At 39.5% G+C, this 20,842-nt stretch overlaps 1 protein-coding gene across 1 annotated transcript in view; it reads right to left on the bottom strand.

Annotated features, from left to right (window-relative positions):
- The window catches only part of si:dkey-22o22.2 (neural-cadherin), a 141,735-nt gene that overhangs the window by 46,083 nt on the left and 74,810 nt on the right, over positions 1 to 20,842 (bottom strand). Inside the window, exons 8-16 of the mRNA XM_040030532.1 lie at positions 18,944 to 19,116; positions 18,692 to 18,860; positions 17,954 to 18,124; positions 16,227 to 16,399; positions 13,757 to 13,924; positions 5,967 to 6,216; positions 4,747 to 4,874; positions 4,477 to 4,663; positions 4,179 to 4,322 (exon numbers count right to left, since the gene is read on the bottom strand). Of these exons, the coding sequence (XP_039886466.1) occupies positions 4,179 to 4,322; positions 4,477 to 4,663; positions 4,747 to 4,874; positions 5,967 to 6,216; positions 13,757 to 13,924; positions 16,227 to 16,399; positions 17,954 to 18,124; positions 18,692 to 18,860; positions 18,944 to 19,116 (1,563 nt within the window). The remainder of the gene's footprint in view (positions 1 to 4,178; positions 4,323 to 4,476; positions 4,664 to 4,746; positions 4,875 to 5,966; positions 6,217 to 13,756; positions 13,925 to 16,226; positions 16,400 to 17,953; positions 18,125 to 18,691; positions 18,861 to 18,943; positions 19,117 to 20,842) is intronic.

The following is a 20,842-nucleotide window of genomic DNA, read 5'->3' as shown; positions in this document are numbered from 1 at the left end:
GTGTGCTACAGGGCTAACCTTCCTTTTTTCATACCAAATATTTTAGTATAAATATTTTTTTAACTTCGCAGCAAGAAATAGTTATAGAATAGTCTCTAACGTCCCATCACAGTGTAACTTTTTCAGCTTGTGGGGATTTCTGTTTGCATTTAAAATGTTACTTTTATTCCTCCTCATGTTTTGCGGGATGTAACCTCGTAACTTTATAGATAATAACATCCTTATATGACTTCATTTACATTATGAAACGTTGGCATGTGTCAGTCAAATGTTCCACATGAAAAGGCAAATTTAATTTTGACTCAGAAGACTATATGATCAACAAAAAAATGACAGTTCTAAGTTAAATGTAAGTACCTTTGCTAACATACTGCTTTAATGGCTTATTTGAATGTATGATTTCTGTTTTCAATAACTTCAATTACAACTGTAGTTAGAAAAGAGCTGATAGATTATTACTTTGTATTCTCTTCTAGATAAGTCTGACTATCCTGCCTACCTGTCAGACCACTGAGTGTTTTTGCTAAAGATCTCAATATTTTCTGGGGATAGCAATTAGTAGTCATAGAAATAACAGACAAAGTAAAAAAAATGTGAATCACAACTTTAAAAAAGACATGTGCATTCTGCAAATATGATATGACTGATGGTATTTCTGCTGTCATTCTGGCTTTATGAGCCATGCAACATGGTATTTATAAACTCTCAATTACACATGTACTCTGCTGCTACCAGCCAACACGCAAAAGTGCAGGAACGACTTGGACTGAAATTCATCCAGATATTCTTTTAAGCGCTATAGCTTGTTAGCGAAGCCTATAGCAAGTTTGGTTGAGTGCCGAGGTGTTCCTTATTTCTATTTTTAAGAAATTCAGTAAATGGCTCAATTCAGAAGTCGGCTCAAACTGTGGGAAAAAGTATTAAGAAAGGAGACAGTGGAAGACGAGTGACTGGAAGTTTGGGGAACTCCTCAGGGAATCAGGGTGAATATAGAAGATGAATAGGAGGTAGACTGTGTCACACTGTATAAAAGTATATTGCAGTCAACAAGAAAAAAAAAATAAAGGTTAAAGATTAAAAAAAGAAAAATAAATAATAAGACATCACTCTTCTTTCCTTCACTCATGCTCTGAGTATAGAAAACCTCAGAGGCGTTGATCTGACGCCAACAGCTGTCATTAAGAGAGAGAGTAGAAGAGAGAGAGGCTTGTTTTTTTGTTGTTTTCTGATATTTTTCCTTTTTTTTTGCCTCCTGGTGCTTATTGGTTTAGAGCGGAGGAGGAAGAGGAATGAGGGACAAACACAAACAAAGAGACAAACATCAAAACCGCCGACCTCAAGGGAGCAGCGGCACTCGCTAACGAGCTGTGACAGCAAGAGAAGAAGAGAGAAGGAGATAAAACAGAGGAGAGAAAATAAGGAGAGTGGAGACGAGTGACAACAGTGAGGAGAACGGGGACTAATAAATTAAGAAAACTGAAGAGCATGAAAATTTTAAAATCAGTTTTTAAAACTACTTAAATGTACTTCTGTTAGCACAGACACAACTACCCAATTACCCTCCAAAAAAAGAAAACAAAGCAAACAACAACAAAAAAAGCAAGAATACTTTCCGCATAACCTGTATATCAAATATGAATGGAGGCACTCTGATGTTAGGTAAGTAGGTTAAACCAAAAATGCTATAATTCAAAATACTGTCACGTAGGTTAAGGTAATTTAACATTCTGGTGCTTCCAAAATGTGGGAGGTGCAGCTTGAGAAGCAATGTTTACTTATCTAACATTATCAGTTTAACGAAGCTAAATTCTTATCAGTGTGAGACTAATTACTGTTAACCAAAACCTACCATGCATGCCGCTTAGATTAAAGAAAATGCACTGATTTGAAACATAATCAAGTCAATTAGATTTTATAAATGAGGATTCTTTGTCATGCATAAAAGTTAGTCATGGAGTTCCACAGGGTTCTGAGTTCGGACCAATACCTTTTAATTTACATATGGGTCTCTCAGGTAATATCTTTAGAAAACAATGCATACATTTCCAATGCCATGCAGATAATAACCAGTTGTATTTATTTGTGAAGCCAGATGACACAAATCAGTAAAACTATAGGCACGATATGTAATTTACGATGTAATTTACAGGAGGAGCTGAGAATATGCTGTATGAGGAGGATATGTTCTTCAATGTGCACATAAAACAAATATACAGGAGTGCCTTCTTTCATCTTCGTAGCATTGTCAAAACTAAACAAAACATCCTGTCAAACGCTGTCAAATGCTGACAAACTAGTTCATGGATTTATTATGTTGAGGCTGAAATACTCAACTGTAATTCCTAATTATCCGGATCGTCTAAAAGTTTCACGAAAAACCCTCAGCTGATCCAAAACACTGCAGTGAGAGTACTAACAGGAAATAGAAAGAGAGATATTTCTCCCATATTAGTCTGTTTTAACTAGCTTTTCTTTTTATCTACTTCCCTGTTAAATCCAGTATATATGAACTGAGTTCTTCCTTCACACTGTCACTAAATGCTCACTCATAGGATATCATCTCATTGTTGGGGGTTCATCCTTTAATGCAATATGTTTTTTACCTTACAGTACAAGGGCCTTGAAAGAGCTCTTTGAATAAAGTTGAATTTGAATTCAGCTCAATAAAAAACATTTCTGTTCACGTTAGTCATCTGTACACCTATGGGAAGTGTAGAGGTTAAAAGTACACGTTTTCATGTGGTATAGACTTGGGCTTTGTATTCAGTTTTATTGTGAAGTCTGAATACATTTAAACGGTTTTATAATTAATACACAATGGAAAACAGAATAAAACTAAGACTGCTACCTCTATTTGCTGCGTTAAACACAGTAAATTTACTTTACACAAGTAACTATAAATGATTAGTTAACAGTTATAAACAGATGGGTGCCACACTGGTTCTCGTGATTTTATTTAGATATTTTTTAAAGAAGCATTTACATGAAAGTTTACTACAAATTGTACTTTCAACATTTTTCTGGGTCTTTTAGTACAATCAAGCCTGCAAACAGAGGAGTCAGCCATTAATGGCGATCAAAAATAATACAGGTTTAAGGAACTTTTGTTGGTGTCATTTTGCTACATCCATCTTTAATATACACTCTGTGAACTTCAACTAATGACCAGAAACAACAGAAACTGCAAACATTAAGGGTGCCATCAAAGATCATTTACTGTAATGCTAAGTATCCATATTCTGCCACACATCTAAAGCCCGATTGTCTGCACAACTGTTTACTCTCAATTCAACAGAGCATTCATTTTCATTCACTTTGTGTATGTGAACCACACTGGTTAAGCGTGTCCCACTTTGTATTACATCAACAACAAGAGTGGACTGAGTGATTTGCAGGTCTGAATAGATAATGGATAATATCATCCACCATATAAATCCTGTGTGGTAACACTTTAACACTGATCAAGTTTTCATGCGAGGTCTCACAACAACAAACTGGATAATTTCACTAAAGCAAGTAACATATTAGTTTAAACCTGGGCAGCCTGATTTTGAATTTAGACACACATAAAAACAAACAAACAAAACCTCTTCAAATTTATTGCCCACAGTCTCAATAAACAGCAATAAAAATTAAGTGGTTTTTAAGCTGTAAAACGTAGGTGTGCTTTTGTTAAACTGATCCTGACTTTCTAATGTAAGCTTTTACAATAAGACATGACCACCAGCTATTGCAGTGGAAGAAAAAAAAAAAGTCACCTTATACAGAGCAAAGTTTATCTTAAGAAAAATAAAGAGAAGAGACAAATTCAAAAAAGAAGAGAGCAGAAAATTGGAGTGGATTGAGACAAGAAAAGCAAAAGGGGAGAAGAGGGGATGCAAATCATCCAAACAGAAGCAAAAAGGCAAAAAGAGGAGAAAGATTATAAAAAAGTGTGAAAAGGAAACAGCGCTCAATGGGAGAGACAGAGAGGGGAGGCACCAGATCATTCAGTTCACGCACCTAATTTCTTGCTCAACACTTGTTTTTATGACTAACTGCACACTCAGTCGGAGACTTTGATCAGTTTGACTGAAGTTCACATGAAATCACAAAGAACTGACTTCACTGCCACCACTGACAGCAACTACAACAGGTGCATCCCAGAGAGACAGAAAAACTGCCAGATTCTAACTTACCTTCATCCTCGTCGTTGGCCGTGACGGTGATGAGGACGAAGCCGACCTCCTTGTCTTCCTCCACGCTCACCTCATACACCGGTTGGGCAAATGCCGGGGCGTTGTCGTTCACATCGGTGACGAAGATCCTGACGTAGGCTGTGTCTGAGTCAAAGTGGGACGGAGGCTTTGCTCAGGAATATAATTTCAACGTATTCAAACACATGCAAGATTCTCTAGACTTTCGTTTTATAAGGTCTGCAAAATGATCTCTTTTATATTAATTGGACTGCACGCCTTCTCTCTGATTGTGCGTTACCTGTGTTAGGCTGGCCCTGCTGGCCTTGTCGGGCCGACTCCGAGCCGTCCTGTGACTGCACCTCTATCAGATACGAAGCTTTCTGCTCACGGTCAAAAGAGGCTCGAGTGAAGATGATCCCACTGTGGGAGTCAATGCTGAAGAACTGAGAGTCCCCACTTTCATCCTTCAGGATCACATAGTGGATCTGAAGAACACAGAGAGATGCAGTGAAGCAGAAAAAGAACAGGAAGTAGAATATCATTAACGATCAGTGCAGACGTTTCTCACCATCCCGTGCAGACCAGAGTCCAGATCAGTGGCTGACACCTGAGCCACAGACGTGCCCATCTGCGCTCCTTCGGGAACCGTGGCCTCATAGGTGGACGACAGAAAGAAAGGAACGTTGTCGTTCACGTCTGAGGCGGAAAAAACAAAAAGAAACAGTAGAAAAAAAATATCCTTTATTTTCCCACATTCATATTTTTTGTTGTTGAAGGATCTGGCAAAAGAACACATACAGCCTGTCATGTCCATGAAAGCTGATTAAAGTGGATTAAAAACAGACAGAGAAAGAAAATGCTAGAAGGAATGGAAAAGTGAGCAGGAAATAAACAAAGACAGAAAGAAAGAACAAGCAAGACAGAAGGCAAAGAGACAGAAATAAGATTGGATTTTTGGAACAGCAGTAAAGGAGATTAAAAAGTAAAGATGAATTACAGTGAAATAAAGCAGAAAGAGACAAAAAGGCAAAATCAAAAAAAAAAAGTCCATCAGAAAGTGAAGCTGGACTGTGTCTACCCTCACTAATGAAAACTGAGTTATTAGTGAGGAATTATCCTCCAAACACCCTGAAGAGTCCACAAAGCAGCTTGTCAGCTCACTTTCAAGCTCCGCTAAGCCAATTACAGCGTCCGATGTGGGTTTGTTCAAAGCCAATCAAAGTCAGGAAGTGTTTTCTCCTCTTTCCTTCTCTCCACCCGCCTACAGATGCTGTTTGGGAAGTGAGTCACTGTTAAAGGGAGACGGCATGGAGCTGACACCACCGGTCGCTTCTGTTTTCTTCTTTTTCTGCCAGAAACGACCCTGGATATGAACCGCACTTCATTAATCTTTCTCTTCTCGTCATTTCCTCCAGCTTGTCTCTCATTACACCCGAGTTTCTGTTGCTCACCAACGGCTTCTTTACATTCGATGGTCAGAGCTCTGCTACTCATTTTAAAGTCCTTGTAATGGCAACTTTTAAACCACTAAATACTTTGCTTTGTTCATCAATATAGCATATTTAGAATTGTGAACATATCTATCAATATGCAAATAAGTCAATATCTCATCTTTGAGACTCACTCACACTGAGTGCATATAGCCAACAGGGGCCTTGTACTATTTAAATGAAAGAGCTGTAAGTTGATTGGTTACCTGTACAAACCTATGGGACTGAATCCACGTTTTTGACTACCAGTCTGGCTAAAGGAGTTGAAAATGTTTGACCCTTAACCATACAAACTCACCTGTCACATTAACATAGACCGTGGTAAAGGAGGCGAGCGGCACAGCAGCGACATTCTGCACGCGCACTCTGAGCGTGAAGAAGCGCGTCGTCTCATAGTCGAGGTTCTCGGCTACCAGGATGGACGCCGAGCCGTCGGCCCGGTTTGGTTTCATGTAGAACCGCACTGGCATGTTGGTCTCCGGTACCTGACCCTCCTCCAGGTTGTAGGTCACCCTGGGGTCACCGAGGGGAGATGTTGCCTTGATGGTCTGTTGACAGAGGGAAAAGAACAAAAGATATGTTTTTGTATCCAAAAGAACCAGCGTCTGCTCGCACATTATGAATGTGTGCGCCTGAGCTTCCTAATGTCACGGCTTTTCCTCATCACTTTGTGTGTGTCGCTTTTCCACTGAGAAAGGGGCAGAGTGATTTGAAAAGCAGAAGAAAAACTTGACAGGAAATGACACTGTGAAATATACTGATGTCATGCACACCAAGGGACAGCAAGCGTGAGCTGGCCATTGAGACTTCACAGACATGGTGGATTATACAGAACTTACCTTTGTAGTGAGGGAGAGACTGAAATTCAGATTTGAAATTCTCTCATGGTACAAACATATTTCTCACATGAGAAAGACCCTTGAAAAATAGTTGATAGCATCAAACTTGTCAAACTAGTAACTTGCTTTTCTATGTTTTCCATCTTTTCCACATTAAATATCTTGGTATCTTATTTTTATTTACCTGCGTTGATCCTCAGTAATGATCACTGTCAAGGGTGTTTCAGTGTTAAAGTACAAAGTCGGAGACTGCAGGAGTCTTGGGGACATCCTTTGAGGATCATGTGATGGATTTCAAAAGTGACTGCTGCTCAAATATTCCAGATACATTAATGAGTTATAGAGTTCTCATCAATGCTAAAGCAAAGTATCCAGCTTGCTTTGATTATCAGAGAGGGAATTATGTGGCTAATCCCAGCTTCCGTGTTGAATTGTGTATCATTTATTAATTGCTAGTAAATATATTTATGTTATTATTTATTTTAAATGAGCACCACCAAAACAAATAACTTGCTTCTCAGGTAGCTGGAAAATCTCATTTAAAATTCCTTTACCAATTGTAACTAATATAAAAAAAAACATCTTTGGGTGGAAAGTTCCAACTTACTCTCACCCCAGGGTGTCAATTCATGCTTTTCTGTTAGATTGAACTGGCCATTCAGAAATATGCACAAGGTGTCCTTTGGCTTAAGTGCCAAGGTGTAAGTGCTTACAGCAGAATGGAGAGTGAGAGACAAAGGTCCTCTTTAAAGAGTGTCAAAGTCTGCATTTCGAGCTTGGATGAGCGACATCCCTGAGACTTGAGGGTATGTATGATATGCCTGAACATACAGAAGTGTATAGAGGACAAAATACTGTGGAAGTTGTTAGACCTTTATGTCTGAGCTTTATGGAGAAGTTTAGAACCAAGCTGTCATGATTTGAGTACACAAACCTCAGTTTGTGTTCACAAATCAGTGTTCAAGTTAGAATTGCGAAGAATGCAGCTTCTGACACAAGTACTAGAAGGCGGCATATGGGAGAAAATATATAAATGCAAGATCTATAAAAGATATATAAAAGAAATGCTGCAAGATAAGAGATTGCAGAAGACGAATGTAGGTTTGCTCAGATCTGATGTCATGCCTTTCGGTCTTAAAATCCAGTTTGAAGAGTTTTAAAAGTTTTAAAAATGTGTGTATTTTTAAACAACCTTTAATATTAACTGGCAACACTGTTTTTGTGAAATTCAGTGTTGTTATATGTAGCCTGGTATTTGGAGTTCTTTTTACAAGTGCATCTTTTTCAAAAGCAAGCAGAGTTGGTCGTTTCTGACTAGAATAGGAACAGAGATCATCACTCAGACAGATTACATGCAGTGCCGACAGAATAAAAGATATCCCATATACAGACACTGGAAACTCATCTTCTCAAACCTCTGTTTACTCCTTTTGGGCTTCAAGTTTATAGAGACAGACTTATCTCCATTTCTGAAGCAGTTACTCCCACATTGCGTTATAATCCGTCAAAGGCAGAAGCCAAAGAAGAGTCTGTACTGGTTCATGATGACATCATGTTATCACACAGCTGCTCGTGTCGACAACGAGGTCGTACATCTTTATAACAGCTCCAACGGCTTCCAGATCTTTAAACTATAACACTCACCAGAAAAATGACACCCTAAAATACACAACTACATTTCAAAGAATGCGACGTTTTAACGGCCAGAGGTGCAACTCAGTCCTTCTATGGAAATAAAGCTCTCGTGGTGAAAACTTTCCAAAATACCCAAAAAGGATTCGGTTTCTGCTTTGTTGATGTTTGTCCTTTTTGTGTTTTTTTTAAATAAAATATGTGTCTGGATCAGAGTGTGTTGTCCTGAGCTGTTCTTCTACCAGCAGCAGAGCTTTTAAGACTTGTGTTATGCTCCTGGCAGTAGACTAAACTGACCTTAGAGTGAGAAAGTGTGTATGTGTGTGTATTTATGTCCTCAGGGAAATGGAGTCATAAATCTGTTTACACAGTCACATTGTGGAGATATTGCTCCTTTCGGGCACAGAAATTAAATCATTAAACCTTATTACTATAAACCTCTTGCTTATGTTCAGAATGAGTTCAGGTTTAGGTTAAGGTCATAGTTAGGTTAAGTTGGAAGGAAATGCACAAAAAGTCAGTATAATGTCCTTTGAAGTGATGGAAATATGGTGTGTGCTATTGTCCTTCCTGACCACACACTCCCCACCTTGCCAAGGAGGGGCTGTATTTTCCATGGCTGAGTGATGCCACCTCATTTTACAGTAAGCTATGACCTGGATTGTTAGACACACACACACACGCGCGCATGAATTTCCAGTTAATTGACTCACTCTGATTTTTACCACCACAGTTTTTGTTCACTAAAGTGTAAGGGGGCTCATTTATTTAGATTGTAACTTCAGCTCAGATTCCTGTGTCCACTCAGCTGCAAATAAAATATGTCAGGTGGTCTCGGTAGCAAGCTGCGAAGAGGGTCATTGTACGAGTAACAGCAGTTAATATGGAAGCATTCTTGTATCATTAAAGCAGGAGTTTTGAACTGTTGGACAGAAAAAATGCAATGTGACCTGTTTAATTAGCAGTTTTTCTGGTATTAATAATTAATGATGATGAAATATGCTTTTACTGGAGGGAGCATGCATGATTTTTTTTAAATCTTCCTACAACGACATGACTGAAAAATCAAGGAGAAAGCAAGGGCTGTCTATGCCTGCTAAGATCCTGCAGGCAGATGAGTGGGAGAGAAAAGGTTGCTGACGACCACTTACGAATAAATCTTTTCTTAATTCAGTGTAACGGTGCATCTGTCAGCCTGACCGCCACATCTATAAATGGTTCCGTAAAATGGCCACTATAAATATAAAGTACAGTCGGTACAGAATCATTTAACCCCTTTAGTTCAGGACATGGTGGCTTCGAGCAAAGACTGAAAGCAGGGGAGAACCTATCTCAGCTCCAGTGTAAGGACAAAAATCACCTCTGAACAACCGTCGCCCTTGTCGTCACTTCCACAAGAGGTAACATGTTTCCCCTGAGTGAGAAATGCTGTCTGCCACTTCAAACACTGAAACCCTTTCAGCCCTCAGACCCAGTGACCACAGCAGCTCGAACAGTCTCAATCTAATGCATTTACCAACTACTTAGTATGCTGGGATGACTACACACTCTCACACACAGAGAAAAACACTTAATTCTAACATTTAATTCTTGCCTGCTTGTATTTGCATGCATCCCTGTTCTGCAAATATTATTGCCACTGTGCTACTTCTCTACTACCTTTCAGACCATCTATCATGCAGTCTTCCTCCACTTCATCTCCATCTTATCCAGATTGCAGAACATCTCAACCGAAGCCACTTCAAGTCATTTGCTAACTGTGTTCCACTACAACTGTCTGAACTCCGGGGGTTCCCATCTCTATTTCCTACTTTTCATATCATCTGCTCTAAGACGTGGATTTTCATCAGAATCTATTAACCGAAAAGAATTTTATGTTACACGCTGTTTCTCCAATTAATTTCATCTTTACTTCCAAACGATCTCTCCTTATTATATTGATTTTTAACTGATGAGTATAAAATTGACTTTTAATCCATTTTGCTTTCCTCCAGCAGTTATAAAGGACGGACGAGATTCTGACTTTCTTGTTTGGTTTTTCCATTGGTAGTCTCTTAAAAATTTTAAACAGGATGTTAATCTAAAATCTCACAAACAGCCCGAGATGAAGGCATCCGGTTTCAGGTGAAGAGTTGCGCGAGGGTATGTTAGTGGAGCGTGGCTCAGCCTCACAGCAGGCCGAAGCAGCAGAGTGTATGGAATCAGGACTAATGAGAAATCATCTCATTAGACATCAGTGCAGCGTGCTGAAGTTAAGCTGATCAGTGTCTGCCTTCCTCTCCCACACAGATTAATGCCCGTGGAGATATCGCAGCAGATCGCTCTCAGCTGGTGCGGCTGGTGCTGAGAGTGATTCAGCAGCTGGAATACAGATTGCCCTGTCAGCTTCAAATGCTAACAGTTAGCAGTCAGCTGAAAAGGGTAAGGTGGGGTCATCAGGGTTGGTGTGTGTGTTTGTAGGGGTCTGCTCCATTTTTTGACGCTTACATGTGGTAATTACACTTTTAATGGCTCCTTTGCTTATTTATCTGGCAAATAACATAATTAGTGTTTCTGCCTCGTGTGTTTCATGTCTTATTATCTCATTTATCAGCCCGTCACGTGGGTAGCCTTATTAAACTGATACAAATCAACCGAAAGAAAGAGATGGACGGTGTCTTCCAACGCCCCCCCCCCCCCCCCCCCCCCCCAAAAAAACCCCAACCCCCACCCCCACTGTGCTCTCTGTTATCATATTCCCTGTGTTTTCTGGAGCTGAATTCAAAATGTAGTTGTTCTCGTTTGCATATTTTTCTAATAAAATGAACCAAAATACCACACTGTAGAATTGCCCATGCTGACATTTAACATGAGTGATTACATAGAAGGTTCTCTGGCCCATATGCCCGATGGCGACTGGATTGTTTATCTGCAGTCTTTCATAATGAAAATATGGTGATATGAAAAGGCAGACAACTGTCCATCCCTATTGCACGCTATTCAAAAAGCTGCAATGCACACAGGTCAGAAATTCCTTCATTTTGTGTGATACTGCAATACATCAGACATATTCTCTTTTATCAGATGCTTGAAATGAACTGCTTTTTATACTTTCCAAATGATTTTTAAGCATCAGTGGATAGCTAGAAGATAGATTTTAAGGTAAATCTAAGAGAATATTTAAAGTCATTTGTGGCCATGAGAGAAAGTGTTTGCATAAGAGCGAACACTAAAAACATCAACAGGATGAGGAAGAAAACAAGAGGAAATCAGCTGATGAGGAGGCCTATTATAACATGCGACTCTCACACACATAAGCAGGAGATGACTTCAGCTTATTGATATGGAGATTTAATACACGCGCGCACGCAGAGCATCTTCCACCTCTGCAGTGTCTCCCTCCCTCTGCCTCGTTAACAATGTGATTAACAGACCTTATTAAGGCTGCTAAATTTAAAACAACAGTTCCTCCTCAGCGCAATTAACACCGCAGGGGAGACAAAGGAGGGAGGAGGAAGAGAGGGAGGAGACATTTCAGCCTTCCATTGTTTTGTATATGTAGCCAGGTTTGGGTAACTTAACATATTTGTCCACTGAATTTATTGCTCATAAAACATTATGTATACATGGTTTCAACATGCAGACAGATGATTCTCAGTTGATCACAGTTTTTTGTTTTTCCTTTGCCAGTATTTTGTCCAACAGTTGTGCATCTGGGCTCAGCTTTCAGGTAATACTTTTTGACAGGGAGAGCGTAGTGGAAAGATTCAGCCTTTTCTAGAGGAATGAAAAATGAAGGAGATGAAACATTGATGAAGGGAGAAAAGGCTCACTCCCACAGTTAATTGGAACAAAACAAGACACATTCAACAAGGAACACATTCGTGTAAAGTGTATTCTTTCAGATGCAACTGGTATGATCTGATTAAAGGAGAAAGCTCGTGTTATTTTATATTTCTCCTACTGTCAACATAAAAAGACTAAAATCCACACAGCCTTTTTTTTAATCCATCTTTCAGTACCATAAAGCTTTCCTTTCCCTAATTTAGCTCCCCCTCCTCACTTCTTCTCACTGCATCATACAGCCTCTGTCAGGTTAAAGACAATAATTAAACGTCTGTTTTTCTGAGGTGATAGGAGTCCATTGTGACGCTCCGACAGCAGGTGTAATTTTCTTGCTCTGCTCAATCATCTCTGACAGATGGAGCTGTGGGTGGGAACCCCAATCACCATCATCGTCTTTTCAGCGAAAACACGGTGTCGAAAAGAAGCACAACAACACGCGAACACACACAGGATTACACTTACCCTCCAACTATTTGAAAACTGACTAACCTCCATGAAATCGAGCAGCTGGAGGGTAAAAACTCCTCTACCTTCTAAACCATCAGCTTAGGAATAGGAAGCAAATTAGGATGGAGGGATCAAAAGAGGAAAAAAAAATCACCAGAGGTATACAAGCAAAGTGTGTGTGCACTTGTGCGTGTGCGTGTGTGTGTGTGTGAGATTGCAGTGAGTCAGGTGAGACAGACTCGGGGCGGGTTTGTTGTTTGCTCGGCAGAAAATATTTAGAAGTGCTCGGTTAAACGTGCTGACACAGAGAGAGAGGGATGGATGAGCTGGAAAGTGAGGAGAGAGGGATGAAGAAGAAGAAAGAGTATCTCTAGCCTCCTCGGGGTGCTGTGCACAGACGTGAAGCAGGATGTAAATGAAATAGAACTCTTTTACTGCTGCAGGAGGGTGACTGAGTTTAAATATTCCTCCCTTTTTACGAGTCATCCCCTTCTCTCGCCCATGTCACCTCCGAGCTCTTAGGGCTACTGATACTGATGAAAAGAAACGTGTGCTTCAGTTCCCAGACCAGCACCTTTTCAGTCATACATTCACAAGCCACTTTGTTATGTACACCTGTTCAAATGCTCATTAATGAACATATCTAATCAGCCAAACTGGCAGCAGATATGCTCACGATGACCCGTAGAAGCTCAAACCAAGCATCAGAGTGAGGAAGAAAGGTGATTTAAGTGACTTTGAACGCCAGACTGGATGGTCTGATTATTTCTGAGATTATTTCTGAAATTACTGATTATTTCAGAAACTGCTGATCCACTGGGATCTTCCCACACACAGAAGTCAGAGGAGACTGGCCAGACTGCTTTGGTAAGAAGTCAACAATATCTCCAATAGTAACACGTAATACAACGGATAGGCTATAGGAGCAGAAGACCACACTGGGGTCCACTCCTGCCATCTAAAAACAGCAAACCAGGGACACAATTTGCACTGACTCACCAACATTGAACAATATAAGATTGGAAAAAAAACTCTTCTCTTCTGATGGGTCTCGATTTCTGCTGTGACATCTGAGTCCATGAGTCCATCCTGCCTTGTATCAGCGGTTCAGGCTGGTGGTGTTGTAATGTTGTGGGGAGAATTTTCTTTGCACACATTGCATCACTTAAACACCAAAGCATACCCAAGTATTGTTGCTGACAATGGGCATCCCTTTAACAAGGAAGCACACCATGTCACAAAGCTCAATCCATCTCAAAAAATGGTTTCTTGAAAAGTGAAAGTTGAATGTTTTTTAGTTATCATTTTACCATTTCAGGGCTCAATGTTCTCATCATAAACTCACCACTATCTTGGCATCTCGGACGGTGTTTTCCGGCACAGTGACCCAGTATTCGGACTGCTCCCACTGTGGTGGCTGATTGTGGACGTTTGTGATGATAACAGTCAGCTCCACTGAGCTGCTGCGGTTCCCTCCATCTGAGGCCACAATCTGCTGGTTAATTCTGGATGTCTGCAAAGAGATGAACAGGGAGTAATTAAGATCAAGGAACTCATGATTCTGATCAGAACATTTTTGCTTTAACAAGTTTTACCAAACAAATAAGGGTGTTTGCTATTTAGAATTGATTTGCCTTTAAAACTTGGTCTTGTTATCTTCAAAATCAAATTTTAATGATCAAGTAGCTCTTTGATAGTTCAGAAAGACCAAACACTTGTAAAAATTGTAAATATTTGAGCAGAGAAAGAAAGAAAATATTGATCCTTTAGTTTGTTTGCAAAAAGTGAATCAAGAAAGTGGGTAGGGATACATTTTCCTTTGCTAAATTATTGACTGAAGTGCTGCTAAAAAGAAAATGAGAGGCAGAGAGAAGAAGAACAGAAAGGAGATGACAGTGACAAAAGAAGAAGAACAGTAGGCATCATTCATCGCCGACGTTAGCTTAACAGACGGATTCGCTTCATTATGGATTTTCAGTTTGACATTGTAAGATTGTACTGAAGAGAAATCAGACACACATAATGATGACAACCATTAAAGATTTAAAACAACAGTCTGTTTGATGCAACTTTCATTCCTCACGCAGTGGAAACATCAGAGCAGCTGTTGCTGTTGGAAATAACTTTGACCTTGTGACCTCATAATATCCCAGTTGTGTTTAATTTTTTGCATTGCCTTGTTTACATGCTGAGGATATGCTTTTATGTGCATATCATCCAGCTTATTACATTTATTCATTATTAAAACAATGTTTTTGTGTTGTGATATGGCCCACCGTCTGTGCTTTCATGGAAATAGCACAAGGTCATCATAGCTGGACAGGGTTTAAATAGATTTAGGGTGACATTTACAATTGGATTGGGGTGGCTTGGAAGCTGTTGGGGTGAACAAAGTGCATAACCGCTGTGCTTGAATACCCTCCCTATAAGCCACTGTTTCAGAGAATTCTAGGTCCATTTCCAAAATCCGGCATTAGTGAAAACTACTAATGATACTTATGCACTTAGATAATGGTTAATATTACATTTGAATCCTGCTAGACTTATCTCCAACGTCTGATACCACTAATCATACCATTCTTTTTAACAAATAACAGAACTGTGGTGGTATCAGTTCAATTCAATTTTATTTATATAGCACCAAATCAAAACAACGGTCACCTAAAGTGATAACTCATCATCATCAGTGCCTTGCTCTCAAATGGTTTTCATCATACTTATCTGACACATATGTTAGAATTCATATATATGCACCTATGGAGTGAAATGCGCCTCAAACGTGTTGCAAATGTGTAGGACATGATTTACAAATGTGTACAATGAATTGGTGTGCAACTTTTAAGGACTCAGGAGCTCATGCCTCGATACGCACACAAACACGAAGCATTCTGACCACACGTAAAACTACTTTACAAATGCGTACATCCCGACCTGAATAAATACTATTCATTTACGCACAACCTAGTAAGTTCGTCTTCCGATAATTTTAGGTTTCAAAAACCTTTCTGTGCGTATCCTAAAACTACACGTAACATCTCACAGACATACTCACAAATCAAGTCGCATTCCACATGGGGCTTTGAGACAAATTTCAGCTGTAAGATGCATTCAAGTCCCAGTGTAAAACTGGGACATCTGTGTTTCCACTGCATACGTGGCATTCTCTCTCTTTTTTCCCCAAATAAGTTGGATGTTTCTTTTTCTAAATAAACAAAAGAGCTCGTAACCACAGTTACAGACTGTACTCTGCCACATGCTGAAATATTCAGGATCATTCATTATGCTAACATTTATGTTAGCCTGCTTTCATTAAAGAATGGTAAGATTATCATCAGTGTTATTCCACCTGGATTATATCTACATTCAAAATATACAGAGATTAGTTCGCATATACTCACTGCAGAGGATGATACACAGTGATGCACAATCATGGTGTCCCCCCATCTGCAGCAGAGCATGAGTGACTTTTCCCACTTTTTCCAGCAGATTATTTCAACCATATATAAACCTCTATTCAGACTGTGAAGTAATTTGCAACTGTGTGTTTTGAAAGTGCTAATAGTGTTATTATTATAATTCTAACCCTTATTGTAGAGATTGGAGCTTGCATCTAGTTCGCTGTCTGTAATTTGTTGCAGGGAGTCAAAGCACAAAACATTGCTCTTTTTGAGGATGGTGTTCATTTCCAGGAAGTTTTAGCAATTTGTGAGAATGAAATGAGACAGTTTTGATATGAGAAGTCATTTTGTAAGTGTGGACACTTGCAGACATTGCATCATGCTGCAGCATGAAGAGGCTGCTGATGTGCTTCTGACCTGAGAGATTGGGTGGTTGACATAAATCCACCCAGTGCTGGGGTTGATGTGCAGGTAAGCCGGCTTCTGTCTGGACAGTGAATAGGTGATTGCCGCGTTGCTCCCCTGGTCATCGTCATGAGCTGCTGCTCGCAGGAAACTAGTTCCAACTGGAGTGTCTTCTCTCAGAAAGTCTGACAGGGAAAACATCAGCTGTCATATGGGGAGCGAAGTTCTACTAGCACCAGTTTGAGTTACTGCAACTGCTACTACTATTACAGGAACCGCTATGGTGAAACACTGTGTATGTCTAAAGCACGAATACCCAAATCATTAGAGTTGACTGAAAGCAGTGTAACATTATGTTCTGTGTTGGTAAGCAGGTATTATAATAATGGAAACACAACATTGTGCCGGATCAGCAGTCTGTCACCTCATTTTGTCATTTCTGGGTCTCACTCTGCAAAGTCAACAGATGCATTTTTAAATTTATGAATATAACCTCCAATCCTGCTGACTGTGATGTGTGTCAGCGCTGATCAGACAACAAAAACAACGAGCAGCGACGAGGTGCATTTGCCTCTGTAATACTGCATTTCAAGCATTATGTCAATAATAATGTCCTTTTCACAGTCTCACTGGATACATTTCAACTGAATAATCACGTCAGATCCTGCTGAGTCTAATGTGTGTCACAGAAAAACAACCAAAACCAGCAGGAGGAGCAAACACAGGATTTTCCTTTCAGGGTTCACTTTGACAGACAAAGAATCTTACATCACCATGGTGAATTTATTTTGTTTATATTATGCCAATTAACATTAATAGTAAGATATTTTGCTGTTAGCATCATTCTCAATACACAAAATGATTTCATTTTCTTTTTAGATTTTTTTCTCTTTGTTGTACTTTACATCGATTTATGTGATTAATAGTTGTGGAATTGCTTTTTTCTTTATTAAATGTAAATCTATGTCATATTCATATGGTTCTTGTTGCTACTCCTATCTTGCTTGGTTACACTTAAAACAGCCCAGAGTTATAACAGGTACCAGGGAACCCGAGCCCTGTTTAGTTCTAGAACCAGAATTTACAAGCAGAAGTGATGTTTTACATTCATTTATTGAAGTTTCAGTTTGTGCTTCTTTTCATAAAGTTGTTTATATCAACTGTAAATATGACAACACTTAACATAAACATGGTCTGGGTTTGCATTACCAACCCAAAAGATAGCTGGCGATTGTGTTGTCTCCTTAAGCAGAAAATCTTTGCACTGAAATACATGTTGGTAATGATGTATGGATAACTAAGAAAAGTCTAAACAAGCTCAAGATTTCCAGCTCATTTCCATAATTTGTAAAGGAACCCCCCCATAACACATACACACTCACAACTGCTAAATAAATGCATGTCCCAGAAACATTTCAATCTGCCTCTTAAATAGTTAATGAGACACTCTGTGCGTTTCTCTAATCGGACGAGAAGAACTTCTGACACTATGCTTATCAAAACACATATTTGCACAGATAGTAAACAAACAGAGAGCTCTGGGACCTGCCAGCGAACATTTCATCAGTCCTAAGGGGTTTCCAGGATTACAAGGATGCAGATTGATGCGCGATGGTGACGACAAATACACGGTTTCTACACTTCCTCTGCTCCCTCAAAACACACAGCTACAGGATGTTTTTGTGTTGAACAAGAAGCGGACGGACTAAGTCACTGGGAGGAGTCGTGATGGTACTCACACTGGTAGCGGCTGTTTTCAAACTTGGGGTCGTTGTCATTCTGATCTGAGATCTGCACTGTGATCTGACAGATTCCAATGAGCGGCTCTTCTGCTTGATCGGTGGCCGTCACAGACAAAGTATACTCCCTCTGACGCTCCCGGTCAAAACTCACTGCTGTGGTTATCACACCTGACACACAGTGAGGACATTAGCACACTTAGAATTTCAGTTTGTCATTGTTTGGACTGAATTGTAAAGCTTTTCTGATATCCAACAGGTACTGTGTGTGTAGAAACTTTTGAAACACACATATTTGATAAGACAGTAAAACCTTAATCACTTAAGAAACTAACTCAAAGAGGTGTTTGTGAATTAAGATTCCAAGATTTTTGTTGGATACGACCAGAAAGGACAGCTTTAGAAATGAGCATACCAGAGGAAAAGCTGTGGTTGAGCGATTTGGAAAAAAAGTAAGAAAGAGGGAAGGCTGAGATTTTGATAATATATAGAAAGGAGGGATTGTGACAAAAGAATGTTAAACATGGAGCTGCCAGGCGGGAAGAAAAGAGGAAGACCATTGTGAAGGTTCATGGATGTAGTGAAGGAGGAAATGCAGATGGTTGGAGTGACAGAAGAAGGTGTGAGGAATATGGTGAGGCAGATGATCCAATGTGGAAATACCTAAAAGGAGTAGCTGAATAAAGAAGCTGTGGAAGAACTGTTTGTAAAAATTATAATGAGTGTTTCTGAGCTTACCAGTATCAGGATCAATATCAAAACCAGATGCCACTCCGTCTCTGTTCATTATGCCATATTTGACCTCTCCATTGACGCCCATGTCAGCATCATGAGCCTGGACGCGCAGGACGAACGTTCCTGGAGGCTGATTCTCCAGGACTGCTGCGTTCAGGCTATAGTTCTGACACTGACAACCAAACAGCAAAGTCAGGGGTCAGCATTTGTCATTTAATTTGCAATAACGTAAAAATAAATAATAACTCGACTCACCTCCTTGAACAGTGGTTTGTTGTTGTTGATGTCATTTATTCCCACAATGACCTGCGCTGAGCTGCTGAGTGGGTATGGCCCACCAGATGCGTTGTCATCCGTGGCAGTGATGTTGAGGACGTACTGTGGCCCCCTCAGGCGTGGAGGAGGACTCCGCCGCAGCTTAATAATACCTAAACACACAAATACAGGTGGGGCAAATCAAATAGGGTAGAAAAGGTTTTTTTGTCAGATTCAAATTGAATATGTGCAGGTGGACTTTCTGACATTTCTAAGAGTTGTAATGTAATTCACAAAAAGACTCAGATCAAATTGCTTGGGGCTAAATTTATACCTTCAGAAAAAAAAGGGACATAATGAAAGTTCAAGTTATATCTTGTGACATTTTCAAGCCTTTAGATTGGGCCACACTAAACTCTATATAAAATAGCTTTATCCTTTAGCAGCTACAACACTTAATGGTCAGTAGCTTTTTTGTTATTTTGTGCCTTTACTTTTGTTTCTTTTACTTCTTTTACACCATTTTTGTCTTCAGATAAAGTCCAAAAGTAATCAACACATCTTTAAATATGACAGAGGCCTGGTGTTGTTTGGCAGGGCTCATGGTTTCCTTTTATTTAGCAGATTTTCAAAAAAAAAAAAAAAAATAGAATAAAAATCAACATTTTCTACAGGGAGAAATACAAATTTCAGCTTCTTTCATGTTTCATCCAAAAGTGGTTTCTAATGCCAAGGGACACTGTTCACTTTACACGTTCCTCTGGAGGAGAACACAGAGTGTAAGTGCTGCTGTTCATGCTTTCCCTCAAAGACATCATAAAAGTGAAACTGCAGGATGTTTGTGTCTTTAAAAAGGGCCTCAATTTCACCTCAACTATTTGACATTTTTAAGTCACCTTAACAAGACATGTAATTGCAAATTATAAACGCTCACTGACTTTGCTTTAAATACACTGAATTCTGTATGGAAGTGTTTTCAGTTGGGTGTTCAGCTTCTTTTTTCGATGCTATTTACACTTTACCAGGCTATTAATATCTCTCATTATGAGATGGCAAATGACTCTGATACAAAGGCTGGTGCACGCCAAGTGTTAGATGAAGCATTATTAATAAAATTGAGTGGCTCAGTTACAATACCAATTCCAAAAAAATTGGGATGCTGTGTAAAATGTAAATAAAAACAAAATGATGTGCAAATCTTACTAAACCATATTTCACTCAGAGTAGAACATATCAGTTATTTGAACTGGAGGAACATTTTGGAACTAAGTAGAGTGGCATCAGGTCAGGAATATGATTGGGTACAAAAAACGAGCATCTTAGCAAAGTTAAAATTCTGAAGACTTTAAATATCTCATCATCTACATGAGAAATCTCTGTGGGCACAAAGATGAGAATCAATATTTTGGTCTTTGGGACCTCAGGCAGAACTCCATTAAAAACACGAACAATTCTGTCCAAGAAACCATTGCAGAGACTCATGAAATGTCTAGATATCATTGCCTATGAACATAGTTTCTCCACAAATGAAGATCAAAGCTCGTTTAAAATGGACTGAGACAAGCTGTCCTGTGGTCAAACAAATCAGAATTTGAAATTCTTCTTGAAAAACATGGATGTCAAATCTTCTAGACTAAAGAGAAGAGGGACCATCTGGGTTGTTATGAAAACTCAGTTGAAAAGCCTGCATCTCTGATGGTGTTGGTATGGGGAGTCAATCAGTGCCTGTGGAAATGGCAGCTTGTACAACTGGAAAGGCTCCATCAATGATTAAAGGTATACAAAGGTTTTAGAGCAACACATACATCCAGACAAAATCTTTTCCAGGGAAGACCCTGCATATGCTTAACAATAACAACTCTAAACCATTTACTGCATCTGAAGAGTCTGGATACCGAA

The sequence above is a fragment of the Simochromis diagramma genome, unplaced genomic scaffold, assembly GCF_900408965.1.
Source record: "Simochromis diagramma unplaced genomic scaffold, fSimDia1.1 OVJJ01000361.1, whole genome shotgun sequence".
Lineage (NCBI taxonomy): Eukaryota > Metazoa > Chordata > Actinopteri > Cichliformes > Cichlidae > Simochromis > Simochromis diagramma.
Note: the sequence above shows the minus strand (reverse complement) of the source record. Positions and strands in the feature narration are given on the sequence as shown.